The sequence below is a fragment of the Gorilla gorilla genome, chromosome 19 (assembly GCF_029281585.2).
Source record: "Gorilla gorilla gorilla isolate KB3781 chromosome 19, NHGRI_mGorGor1-v2.1_pri, whole genome shotgun sequence".
Taxonomy (NCBI): Eukaryota; Metazoa; Chordata; class Mammalia; order Primates; family Hominidae; genus Gorilla; species Gorilla gorilla.
In genome coordinates this window covers 40,713,564-40,727,747 of record NC_073243.2, presented here as the reverse complement: position 1 = coordinate 40,727,747, position 14,184 = coordinate 40,713,564, and the positions used below count along the sequence as shown (strand labels likewise).

General features: G+C 40.9%; 2 protein-coding genes and 1 non-coding gene across 6 annotated transcripts in view; 2 read left to right on the top strand and 1 right to left on the bottom strand.

Moving 5' to 3' along the window:
* Positions 1 to 14,184, top strand: part of OCLN (occludin) — a 64,447-nt gene that overhangs the window by 24,860 nt on the left and 25,403 nt on the right. The gene's annotated exons all lie outside the window — the stretch shown is intronic.
* Positions 8,920 to 10,618, top strand: LOC115931241 (septin-7-like). The gene is given in 2 exon segments (XM_055367038.2): positions 8,920 to 8,993; positions 8,995 to 10,618. Coding segments are annotated over 2 exon segments (1,308 nt in total). The 5' UTR covers positions 8,920 to 8,934; the 3' UTR covers positions 10,244 to 10,618.
* LOC115931309 (U6 spliceosomal RNA) lies at positions 13,596 to 13,698 on the bottom strand. Its single transcript, XR_004067818.1, has one exon. It is a non-coding gene; the product is annotated as a U6 spliceosomal RNA (small nuclear RNA).

The window sequence follows — 14,184 nt, the reverse complement described above, 5'->3', positions numbered from 1 at the left end:
TTTTATAATTCCCTGTCCCTGTTGGCTCAACACAGTGGTTTCTCTGCCCTTCTTAGGGCTTTTTTTTCCCCCTTCCTTTTTCTGGATATCTTGTTCCTTGTAAAATAAACAGCTCGTGTTTGCACGCTGCTTGGTTTTTAACCTGGTCTTTTATAGTCACTCAGATGGAAACCAGTTTGTATTTTAAATGTTTTAAGATTTGTTTAATTAAACTTTGCAGGTCTTTGTTTTGTTCTGCCCTCAAATTTCAGATCTGATTTTTTTAATTAAATATTTTATTTGGTTAAGTATGGATGATTTGGAAAATACAGTGAAGTGCAGTCATTCCTTGGTATACTCAGGTGGTTGGTTCCGGGACCCCCATGTATACCCAAATCCATGCATATTCAAGTCCTGTAGTTGGTGGAACCCATGTGTATGAAAAATTGGCCCTCTGGATACCTGGGTTTTGCATCCCGCCAATACTGTTTTCCATCTATGTTTAGTTGAAAAAAATCCACATATATGTGGACCCATGCAGTTCAAACCTGGTTGTTCAAGGGCCAACTGTATAAAGTAATTTTTGTTTGTTTGTTTTTGAGACAGTCTCACTCTGTTGCCAGGCTGGAGTGCGATGGCACGATCTCAGCTCATTGCAGCCTCCCGCTCCCAGGTTCAAGTGATTCTCCTGCCTTAGCCTTCCAAGTATCTGGGATTACAGGTGCCTGCCACCATGTGCAGCTACTTTTTGTATGTTTAGTAGAGATGGGGTTTTGTCATGTTGGCCAGGCTGGTCTCAAACTTCTGACCTCAGGTGATCTGCCTGCCTCGGCCTCCCAAAGTGCTAGGATTATAGGCGTCAGCCACCATGCCTGGCCTGTATAAAGAAAATTATGTCAACTTAAGTTACCACTATGGGGTACTTCTTTTTTTTTTTTTGAGATGGAGTCTTGCTCTGTTGCCCAGGCTGGAGTGCAGTGGCACTATCTCGGCTCACTGCAACCTCCATCTCCTGGGTTCAAGCGATTCTTCTGCCTCAGCCTCCCAAGTAGCTGGGATTACAGGCGCCTGCCACTGTGCCCGGCTAATTTTTGTATTTTTAGTAGAGATGGGGTTTCACCATCTTGGCCAGGCTGGCCTCAAACTTCTGACTGTGTGATCCTCTCCCTCCCAAAGTGCTGGGATTACAGGCGTGAGCCACCATGCCTGGCCTGGGGTACTTTCTTTAATCATCTTTTTCCTTTCCTATTTCTTATTCTAAATTGGAAGTATGCTCATACTCCCTTAAATGTTTTTTTACTTTTGTTATTATTTATTTAGAGACAGGGTGTAGCTCTGTCACCCGTGTTGGAGTGCAGAGGTACAGTCATAGCTCACTGCAGCCTCAAACTGGTTAATATTTGTAAAATACTTAGTATAATACCTTGCACATGGTAAATAATGTAATGTTGTTACTTTTAATAATTTGGTGGGATTTTTGTTATGAGATGGAGTCTTGCTCTGTCACCCAGGCTGGAGTGCAATGGCGCAATCTCAGCTCACTACAATCTCCATTTCCTGGATTCAAGTGATTCTCCTGCCTCAGCCTCCTGAGTAGCTGGGATTACAGGCACACGCCACCACGTCTAGCTAATTTTTGTACTTTTAGTAGAGACGGGGTTTCACCACGTTGGTCGAACTCCTGACCTCAGGCGATCCACCCGCGTCGGCCTCCCAAAGTGCTGGGATTACAGGCATGAGCCACCGTGCCTAGCCAATTTATTTTAAACCCAAAAATTGGTGTTATTTTAAAACCAAAAATAGGATCATAATGTACACATTGTATGCAGTTTGCTTTTTTAAAAACTTTGTTTTGTGAACATCTTTCCAAGTCTGTCAGCACACAGACCTAATTGCTCTTGGCAGCTGGGTGGTATTTCATAGTATGAGTATACGATGATTCATTCTCCTACTTATGGACATTTTAATTGTGTTCAGTTGTTTACTATTACAGATAACGCTGCAGTGAACATTCTCTCACATGTCTTTATGCACTCTTGCTAGTGTTTGTGTAAGATAAATTTCTAGAACTAGTCATTGAGTGTGCACACTTAAAGTTTTACTAGGTTAGCTGGGCATGGTGGCTCGACTCTAGTCCCAGCTACTCGGGAGGATGAGACAGGAGGATCTCTTGAGCTCAAGAGTTGAGGCTGCAGTGAGCTATGGTTGTGTCACTGTACTCCAGCTTAGGCAATAGAGCAAGACCCTATCTCTTGAAAAAAAGCATTTTACGAGGGATTACCAAGTTGCATTGTTTTTGAAAGCTCTGGAGATTCTACTAACCCTGATGGTATATGAAATTGCTCAGTTCCCAACATTTGTTTCTGTTCTGGTTATTATCTGTCATTAATTTTTGTTAATCCAGTAAGTAAAAATAAAGTTTCATTTTCAAAATTTGGTGATTAAGCATATGCTTATTTCCTATTCTTCATCACTTGACATCTTCATAGCATGGCTTAGTTTTCCGTGATTGTTCGTTCTTTCCTGACTAGAGTTTTTTATATTATGGATATTAATATTTTGTCTTATTGATGATAACTTCTCCCACATTATTGTGGTCTTTCATCTTTGTCTACAGTGTTTTTTTGTTTGTTTTAAGAGAGAGGGTCTCACTATGTTACCCAGGCTCGTTTTGAACTCCTGGCCTCAAGTGATCCTTGTGCCTTGGCCTCCCAAAGTGTTGGGATTGCAGGCATTTGCCACCATGCCCAGACTTATTTTTTTATGTACTTATATTTCCTGTCTCTTTATGGCTTCTACATATCTTTGTTCCTAGAGAGTTTTACACCCCCTTCAAGGTTTAAATAATACCCTCCTATAGTTTCGTTGGTATTTTAAAGTTTTATTTTTTTTACCCCATGTGTACTAAATGTGTGCAGAGGGTTGAGTTAAACGTATGTCAGTCCTTGGTACATTTTAACATCCTTGATTGGTGTAATGTTCCTCTCTCATATTTCTTGTTTTTATTTTTGCCCAACCTAGACCTTTAAGATCACCAGAAGCTTTAGACCACCAGAAACATGTTTTTTTAAACAGCTTTATTGAGGTACAATTTATATACCATACATTGTCATCACCCATTAAAAATTTACAGTAATTTTTAGCAAACTTAGAAGTGTCATGCACCCAATCCAGTTTTTGTGTTTTTGTTTTTGTTTTTAACATCCAGGATATACACTGGACCACCTCCCTTGTTTTTTAAGATAAATATTTCATTTTAGAATAGTTTTATTAATAGATTTACAGAAAAGTTGCAATTATAGTATGATGGATTTCTGTATACCACGGCACTCAGTTTTCCCTTTTTTTTTTTTCTTGAGGCACGGTCTCACTCTCTTGCTCAGGCGGGAGTGCAATGGCGCAATCATAGCTCACTACAGCCTTGACTTGCTGGGCTCAAGCAGTCCTCCCATCTCAGCCTCCCAGATAGCTGGGACTACAGACTACAGACATGTGCCGCTATGCCTGGCTGACTTTTTTTTTTTTTTAAAGTAGAGACAGAGTTCGCTATGTCGCCCAGGCTAGTCTCGAACTCCCGAACTCATGCAGTTCTCCTGCCTTGGCCTCCCAAACTGCTGGGATTACAGGTGTGAGCCACTACCCACAGTGCAGCTAGTTGTCCCTATTGTTAACATCCTACATTAGTGTGGTGCATTTGTCACCACTAATGGACCAATATTGATATTTACTGTTTACCAAATGTCATATCTTTATTCATATTGAGATGCTTGTTTTTTATTATAGTATGAGATAAACACTAACTTAATTTTGTTCTCAAATGGTCAACTTGAATAATACTGAAATTGTGTTTTCTGAAATTTTACAATTTTTGGTGAAAGTTGAGTCTTTTGATTATTCTTCCTTTTTTGAACACATTTTGGCCAGCATAATTGTGTAAAAGGGGGCTATTAAGCCATTTTCTAACAGTATATGATAATATTTTTAGAGAATAGACAAAATTGATGTTTACGTTAAATTTGGTTTTATATTAACAGGAAGCATTTTCATCCACATGCCTGGGGTCACATATGGGTGACAAAGCCAGGATTAGAACCCTAACTGAGCATTTCCATGCCAGTAGATTCTTAGGAAAAACCTTAATGATTACCTTTTTTTTTTTTTTAATTATTTTTTGAGATGAAGTCTTGCTCTGTCACACAGGCTAGAGTGCAGTGGCATGATCTCGGCTCACTGCAACCTCCACCTCCCGGGTTCAAGCGATTCTCCTGCCTCAGCCTCCCAAGTAGCTGGGATTACAGGCATGTGCCACCACACCCAGCTAATTTTTGTATTTTTAGTAGACATGGGGTTTTGCCACGTTGGCCAGGCTGGTCTCAAACTCCTGACCTCAGGTGATCCACCCACCTCAGCCTCCCAAAGTGCTGGGGTTACAGGTGTAAGCCACCGTGCCCGGCCAATGATTACCTTTTTAAAAACTGGACTTTAAGGCTGAGCACAGTGGCTGACACTTGTAATCCCAGCACGTTGGGAGACCAAGGTGCGTGGATCAGTTGAGGTCAGGAGTTTCAGACCATCCTGGCCAACATGGTGAAACCCCGTCTCTACTGAAAATACAAAAATTAGCTGGGCCTGGTGGCGCATGCCTGTAGTCCCAGCTACTCTGGAGGCTGAGGTGGGAAATCACCTGAACCTGGGAGGTAGAGGTTGCAGTGAGCCGAGATGTGCCACTGCACTTCAGGCTGGGTGACAAAGTGAGACTCTGTCTCTAAAAACAAAAACTGGACTTCAGGTGCACAGAAATAGATTAATTCAATTCTTAGTTTATGACATTATCACCTTTAGTCCATGCATAGCATTCCTGGTACATTTATTGTTTCGTAATGAACACCTGCAGATCTACCATCCCACCTAATAATTACAATACATTACTAAGTTACATTATACATTTTTTACTCTCTCATCTACTTGCTTCTACCTGCCCCCAGAGGTAGCCTATCTAGAATTTTGAGTTTATTATAATTTGCTTTTTAAGTTTTTACCTGCATACATGTATAACTTAGCAACATGATTTTGTTTTGGGTGTTTTTTAACTTTGTAGAAGGTGTACCTGCATGTAGTGTCTTGGCATTTGCCTTTTTACTCAGAGTTAGGTTATAGATTAATACATGTTGATGGAGTTGAAGTCCATCTGATGTCGCCATTGTCTGGTCCTCTATTTTATCACATTTCATAGCAGTTTATCCAGTTTCCTTTTAATGGGGTTTTGGATTATTAAGACCATTACAAATGCCATGAACATTTTTATTTTTTATTTATTTATTTTTAAAATAGTGTCTTGCTCTGTTGCCTGGGCTGGAATGTAGTGGCATGATCTTGGCTCACTGTAACCTCCGCCTCCCGGGTTCAAGCAATTTTCCCACTTCAAGCTCCCAAGTAGCTGGGATTATAGGCGTATGCCACCACACCTGGCTAATTTTTGTATTTTTAGTAGAGACAGGGTTTTGCCATGTTGGCCAGGCTGGCCTCAAACTCCTGACCTCAAGTGATCCACCTGCCTTGGCCTCCCAAAGTGCTGGGATTACAGGCGTGAGTGTAATCCCGTGAATCCCGCCTGGCCCCATGGACATTTTTAAATCACCTATACTTGTGAACATTTCTCTTGGCTATGTACCTAAGAGTGGAACTTCTGGGATGCAGCATTTGTGAGTGTACATTTCTTTCTTTTCTTTTCTTTTTTTTTTTTGAGACAGGGTCTCGCTCTGTCACCCAGGCTGGAGTGCAGTGGTGCGATCTCGGCTCACTGCGAGCTCCACCTCCTGGGTTGACGCCATTCTCCTGCCTCAGCCTCCTGAGTAGCTGGGACTACAGGTGCCCGCCACCACACCCAGCTAGTTTTTTGTATTTTTAGTCTAGACAGGGTTTCACTGTGTTAGCCAGGATGGTCTTGATCTCCTGACCTCATGATCTGCCCGCCTCAGCCTCCCAAAGTGCTGGGATTACAGGCGTGAGCCACCGTGCCTGGCCTGTGAGTGTACATTTCTATAAGACAATGTCAAATTATTTTTCATATATAATCTAAACCAGCAACTCTTGGTGGTGTTAGACTTTATAATATTTTCCAGTCAAACGTGTAAAAGTGTATCAGTGTTGTCTTGGTTTATATTTCTTCTGAACATGTCATGTTTATTGGCCTAATGTGTTTTCTCTTCTACTTTTTACCTTTTGGCAATTGCTGAGGTGGCAAAACTCAACCAGTTTCTCTGATACTCTTGATTTTTATAAGAGTTTTTATGGGGTAAAGGTCAACTTTTTATGAGGCATAGTCCTGAGGAAGTATAGTCTATTGCGTGATCATTAGTGTCCTTTTCACAAATGACTAACCCTTTATAGATATGACAAGCCAAAGTGCCTTCTCTCCTTTAGGGAAAGATGTGTTCCTTCCCTTTTCCATTGTGTTGATGGTATGATAGAGGTCCTTCTCAGGGCTGAGAATCAACTAATGTTTCCATTGTGATAAAAGTAGGTACCCTCAGCTGTTCTCATGCCGAGTGAACCTTCTCACTGTTGCTCTAGGTTATTTTATGACACCTGGACCAGAAAACCAGGCACTGTCAGGTTTGTGCATCACTGTAGGCCAAAGAGACCCTTAACTTGTAGGTCTTTACGAGGTACAGTGGTCTGCAACATAGAAGAGAATTGTGTCTACGTCAGTAGTTCTCAAACTTTTGCAGGCAACAGAATCACCTGGAGGGCTCATTGAAACAGCCCACTCACTCCCACCCTGGAGTTTATGATGTGTGCGCTAGGCCTGGGTGGGGCCTAGGTCGGTAATATTAATGTAGCTGGTCTGGGGACCATATTTCGAGAACCACTATTTTATAGATTCAAGCTGCAACCATTAAACTGTAAGCAAGTTATCATTACATCATGGCATACTTGGAAAATGGTGACTTAGTACAAAATACTGGAGTAAACTGAGGGGGATCTGGAACTGCAGATGATTGGCTCACAGGCTGGGCGACCAAAGACATCCTGGCACACCTGTTGAAAAACTCTGGCATGAGGTACAGGTATATTTAACAGTCTTCACAGGGATTTTCGTTTAAGTAAGGGGCCTTGAATGAGATCATTGATAAGCCTCACTGAGTACAAGGTTTTTCTACCTCATCCCCTTCCAGAGCTCTAATAACTCATTGACTCTCAGGGAATTTCAGAATTTACCTTTGCTGGTGTCAACCTAAAGATTGACACAATTATAAATTTAGAAAGGATCTCCAGCTGTGAAAGAAAAAAGTAGAAAGGAGACTATTTATTATAAAGGGTTACAACCTGTAAGGTGGCCATCCTTGACAGTCTTGGAAGCGTAGCTTCTGGCAGACACTGAAAGGCACTTAGAAGGAGATGGAGTTGGGACAAGAGCTTAATGCTGAACAGGTTGGCCATACGTTCCTATTCAACAGGTTATAGGAGGAGCTATGAATATCCGTGAATGGGGTCCTGATGCATGTGTAATGAACAAACATTCGTGTTACATACATCCCATGTTCACTTTGGGGTGGAGACTTAACATTTAAATGTATTAAAATTAGGCCCTGTACATCAAAAGGTGAAGCAGGGGCCAGGCGCGGTGGCTCACACCTGTAATCCTAGCACTTTGGGAGGCCGAGGCGGGCGGATCACCTGAGGTCAGGAGTTCGAGACAAGCTGGCCAACATGGTGAAACTCCTTCTCTTCTAAAAATATAAAAATTAGCTGGGTGTGGTGGTGGGTGCCTGCAATCCCAGCTACTCAGGAGGCTGAGGCAGGGGAATTGCTTGAACCCAGGAGACGGCGGTTGCAGTGAGCCGACACAGTGCCACTGCACTCCAGCCTGGGTAACAGAGTGAGACTTCGTCTCAAAAAAAAAAAAAGGTGAAGCAGGAACACAAGGCACTCACGTGCAGCCTCTGCAAGCTGGCCAGAATCATTCCTTGGCTGCTAGTCTCTGATCAGGAGAAAGTTACTGAAATCAGTTTCTTGTCCAGTCAAAGCTGTATGGCTTGTGGAACAGGGGTCAGTCAGTATCTGTTGGTGGATGAGCTGCAGTTGTTTTCTTTTTGTATTTTTTTGTAAGTTTTTATTTTTAATTTTTGTGGGTACATAGTAGGCTTATGCAATTGCTTTAATCTTGCTTATCTTGAGGCCAGTGCTTGTTTGGCTGCTGGAGAAAAAGAGCAACCTTATGGCGGTTAGAACATAGTGTATGGTTAGGACAAATGTAGGGGTGTGGGATTTAACCCTTGTCTGGCATGGCCTTAGGTCTTATTTATAATCTGGTGTTTTATTGCCACAGAGAGTCTATTTCTATCAGTCTTGATGATCTCTATGTTAACATGAATGCTGGTCAGCTGTGTCTGAACCGCAGAAGGGAGGGAGTAAATGAGTTGTGTCTGACCTCCCATTCTGTCATGGCCAGGAACTCAGTTAAGATTTCTCTGGGGCACTCTTGGCCAAAAGGGGGTCTTCTCGGTTGGGGGCTTAGGATTTTATTTGTAGTTCTCATTGGTCTATATTATTACTGTTTCTCTGGACAGCGTGCAGTTGGGTAGGGGCAATTTGTTTTCTAAATCCTGAATGCCATCTGAGCAAGGTAAAATAACCAGACATGTTCAAACCTGGTCCACGATCTCATTATTTGTGGGATTAGTAGATGTGGGACCGTCTGCCTTCAAGTGACCAAAGGTGGAGAAAAGTCTAAGAGAACTTTCCAGTCGATTTTGAAGCTTTTATTTGGGGGAGTATCTGAGGGTGTAAAATATCAAAAAACAGGAAAAACGAGTTAGACCACTTACTGTTGAGAACCTGTAGTACAAGGGCATAGGGCTGAGGAGGGTGGAATGGGCAGGTTGTAAACCTGGAGATGATCCTTAAGATTAAGATGCTCCTCCCTCGGCTGGTCGCGGAGAGGGGGAGGGGATGTCGGTCAGTGCGAGATCCGCTGCTGCTGAGGAGAGGAGCGTCAACAGCAGCACCATGGCAACAGAAGAACCTTGAAGGCTATGTGGGATTTGCCAATCTCCCAAATCAAGTATACAGAAAATCGGTGAAGAGAGGTTTTGAATTCACGCTTATGGTAGTGGGTGAATCTGGATTGGGAAAGTCGACATTAATCAACTCATTATTCCTCACAGATTTGTATTCTCCAGAGTATCCAGGTCCTTCTCATAGAATTAAAAAGACTGTACAGGTGGAACAATCCAAAGTTTTAATCAAAGAAGGTGGTGTTCAGTTGCTGCTCACAATAGTTGATACCCCAGGATTTGGAGATGCAGTGGATAATAGTAATTGCTGGCAGCCTGTTATCGACTACATTGGTAGTAAATTTGAGGACTACCTAAATGCAGAATCACGAGTGAACAGACGTCAGATGCCTGATAACAGGGTGCAGTGTTGTTTATACTTCATTGCTCCTTCAGGACATGGACTTAAACCATTGGATATTGAGTTTATGAAGCGTTTGCATGAAAAAGTGAATATCATCCCACTTATTGCCAAAGCAGACACACTCACACCAGAGGAATGCCAACAGTTTAAAAAACAGATAATGAAAGAAATCCAAGAACATAAAATTAAAATATACGAATTTCCAGAAACAGATGATGAAAAAGAAAATAAACTTGTTAAAAAGATAAAGGACCGTTTACCTCTTGCTGTGGTAGGTAGTAATACTATCATTGAAGTTAATGGCAAAAGGGTCAGAGGAAGGCAGTATCCTTGGGGTGTTGCTGAAGTTGAAAATGGTGAACATTGTGATTTTACAATCCTAAGAAATATGTTGATAAGAACACACATGCAGGACTTGAAAGATGTTACTAATAATGTCCACTATAAGAACTACAGAAGCAGAAAACTTGCAGCTGTGACTTACAATGGAGTTGATAACAACAAGAATAAAGGGCAGCTGATTAAGAGCCCTCTGGCACAAATGGAAGAAGAAAGAAGGGAGCATGTAGCTAAAATGAAGAAGATGGAGATGGAGACGGAGCAGGTGTTTGAGATGAAGGTCAAAGAAAAAGTTCAAAAACTGAAGGACTCTGAAGCTGAGCTCCAGCGGCGCCATGAGCAAATGAAAAAGAGTTTGGAAGCACAGCACAAAGAATTGGAGGAAAAACGTCGTCAGTTTGAGGATGAGAAAGCAAACTGGGAAGCTCAACAACGTATTTTAGAACAACAGAACTCTTCAAGAACCTTGGAAAAGAACAAGAAGAAAGGGAAGATCTTTTAAACTCTCTATTGACCACCAGTTAACGTATTAGTTGCCAATATGCCAGCTTGGACATCAGTGTTTGTTGGATCCGTTTGACCAATTTGCACCAGTTTTATCCATAATGATGGATTTAACAGCATGACAAAAATTATTTTTTTTTTGTTCTTGATGGAGATTAAGATGCCTTGAATTGTCTAGGGTGTTCTGTACTTAGAAAGTAAGAGCTCTAAGTACCTTTCCTACATTTTCTTTTTTTATTAAACAGACATCTTCAGTTTAATGCAAGAGAACATTTTACTGTTGTACAATCATGTTCTGGTGGTTTGATTGTTTACAGGATATTCCAAAATAAAAGGACTCTGGAAGATTTTCATTGAGGATAAATTGCCATAATATGATGCAAACTATGCTTCTCTATGATAATTATAATACAAAGGTTCCATTCAATGCAGCGTATACAATAATGTAATTTAGTCTAACACAGTTGACCCTATTTTTTGACACTTCCATTGTTTAAAAATACACATGGAAAAAAAAAAACCCTATATGCTTACAGTGCACCTAGAGCTTTTTTATAACAACGTCTTTTTGTTTGTTTGTTTTGGATTCTTTAAATATATATTATTCTCATTTAGTGCCCTCTTTAGCCAGAATCTCATTACTGCTTCATTTTTGTAATAACATTTAATTTAGATATTTTCCATATATTGGCACTGCTAAAATAGAATATAGCATCTTTCATATGGTAGGAACCAACAAGGAAACTTTCCTTTAACTCCCTTTTTACACTTTATGGTAAGTAGCAGGGGGGAAAATGCATTTATAGATCATTTCTAGGCAAAATTGTGAAGCTAATGACCAACCTGTTTCTACCTATATGCAGTCTGTTTATTTTACTAGAAATGGGAATCATGGCCTCTTGAAGAGAAAAAAGTCACCATTCTGCATTTAGCTGTATTCATATATTGCATTTCTGTATTTTTTGTTTGTATTGTAAAAAATTCACATAATAAACGATGTTGTGATGTAAAAAAAAAAAAAAAAAAAAAGATGCTCCTCCGTCTGATGCCTGAGGTATATCTCCACTTTAATCACCAAGCTTGGAAAATCCTACTCTTTCCTTTTTGAGAGAGGTATTCCTAAATGCTGACCTAAACGAAGGCACATGGTGACTGGAACATACTCATAATAATTTTGCATCAATAGCTGCTCTTACAAAGTTAAACTAATAGGCAAATAAAGCTCTTCAAAATGGGGAGGAGTTTAAGACAATGAGAATGGTCTCCTTTGTTACAAAGACCAGTCAAAATACCCAGCCAAGATGGGTACTTCAAGCCATGTTTGAATTCTTGAAGTGGCAGTTTGTTATGCCAGAAAGAGCTGAGCTTTGGAGCTAGATGGACCAGGGTTCAAATCTCCCCTCTGCTACTTTACCTTCTCTGTGACTTTGAGCAAGTTAATTTAACTGTAGAAACTCAATTTCCTCATCTGAAAATAGAGATAATTTTATCTCCTTGGGTGGCGGTGAGAATAAACGAAGTCGGGTTTGCCTGGCACATGCTGGATACTCAACAGGTGAACCTCCCTTTCCTTCTTAGAGGTAGATGGCTTTTGCACATTGCTAGACCACATGGATGCAGGTCTAGCCTGACTCTCTCCCATGTGTGAACTAGGGATGAAATTAGGGTGAGGAGAAAAATGAGGATTAGCTATAATTGCATATAATTTGCATATATTTTGCTTTTACTAACTCCAAATGAAATATGAAATTGATTTAAGTGGGGATAAGTGTTTTCCCCAGTCTTTGTTTTGGAGGAGAGAAGATTTTCTTTCAAAGTGACCTAGAACATTCCTTCTTGACCTTTTTATTCCTTCTCTGACTTCAGGGAGTCAGGGTGGGGAAGGTGGGACCAACATGATGGTGTAGACCCATCTTACTCTCAGGTGAGGAAGAATCACGGTAGGTATTTGGAGAAGAGCACCTGAGCTGCTCTAAAGGAGAGCTGCCCTGTTTGTTTTCCTGTTGGCATCCCACAGGGGTTTAGGATGTTTTCATTAACTCTCCAAGGAGTGTTAGATGTTGTTTGTCACAAAGAATTTTTTCACAAGTGACATAATCAGAACACTTCTAATGAGTACAATTAAACTTTGAATAAAAATTTATCCTCATATTTACCTCTTGTGAAGATCTTTTAAAATGATATTTCATTTTGCTATTTCGGAAATAAATTCTTTCTTGATTGGAATAAGAATCTTAATAAAATTTCCCTGCATATCCCCTAAATTAATAATTCATACTCCTTAAGCATGTTCAGTGTGAGTGCTTGTCCTTTTTGAATGTAATTTCAAGAGTAAGTCTGAGTTACTTTTTTTTTTTTTTTTTTTTTGAGATGGAATCTGTCACCCAGGCTGGAGTACAGTGGTGCAATCTCGGCACACTGCAACCTCCATCTCCCGGGTTCAAGTGATTCTTCTGCCTCAGCCACCAAGTAGCTGGGATTACGGGCGTGCGTCACCATGCCTGGCTAATTTTTGTATCTTTAGTAGAGATGGGGTTTCACCTTGTTTGCCAGGCTGGTCTCGAACTCCCGACTTCAGGTGATCCCTCCTGCCTCAGCCTCCCAAAGTGCTGGGATTACAGGCATGAGCTACCGCGCCTGGCCTAGAGAAATCTTTGATTTGTGTTTTCATCCTGCTTTCTTCTGCCCCTAATTTCTTAGAGATATCCTCAAATTACTTAAGGGAAAATTGTTACAAAGACACTTTGCTGTTTAGAATTATGCCTAGCTGGTTTTCTCAAGTTCTTATTCTTTAAAAGTGAGATGTAGTGGTGTGAGCCTGTAGTCCCAGCTACTCGGGAGGCTAGGGTAGGAGGATTGCATGAGTCCAGGAGTTCAAGTCCAGCTTGGGCAACATAGCAAGGCCTCATCTCTTAAGAAAAAAAAACTTACTGTGAAAATTAAAATCTTTTTCTTTTCCTTTTTAAGAGAACTTTAACTACATCATTGAGTTTTATGAGCTGACTGGGGCATTCTGTCAGTAATAACAGTGAAATTCAGAAGTCATTTCTCTCATAATAGGAAATACAGGTTGGGGACTCCTTGTAGAAATGAGCAACTGTTCACTTTGTATTGCCCCCTCCAAGCCCCTTCTACTTTCCTACTGTCCTTCAAAAGCCGCAGATACTGGGTTTATACTTACTTGGCATTGGTACCATTAAGTGGGTTAGAGGAAAAAATATTTTAGCCTTTTTTCAGGAAAATTGCAGTGTAAAGAGGAAGAAAAATGATCGTACTCCTTGTTTTTCAAATATATTTTGCCTTTGCCTCTAGACTGTTGGAGTCTGGCATCAGCTGGCTCAGGATTTTAAAAAAAAATGGAATGTTTCATGAATTTGGGTGCTGTTCTTGCCCAAAGGCCATGCTAATCTTTCCTGTATTGTTCAACTTTATATATGTGCTGCTGAAGGGAGCACTGCCTTGGAATTTATTATGCATGTGTATAGAAAAGGTTTAATCAGAGATCTTTGCTGAAGGGTGGAGTCAGTGGTCAAGCTAGTCCAGTTCTGCTGATGCTAAGAGAGAAAGGTCAGCTCAGTGTGCCTCATTGATAAGATACCTGGGTATACAGTGTAGAAATAGAACAGTTATCAATGAGGTAAACTTTATGCAGCAAACTTGGGGCTCCCGATTTGTGCCAGACACTGTGTGGTCCTTTGGAGACTCGAAGAGGAAAGCAGGAAACTGCCCGCCCTTGCATTTTCTACATCTAGGTTCTTGGGAAAGTTGTCTAACTGCCTGAGCCACAGCTTCCTCATTTCTGGAAAAGGAACGATATTTGCCTGTAAAGCCATGCCTACAAAATGATCTGTCACTTCAGTATTTGGCTAATTGTAAGCAGTCAGATAGTGGTGGCTTAAGCCCAGTCCGCTGCCTACTGAAGTGAGATAGGTGAGCAAG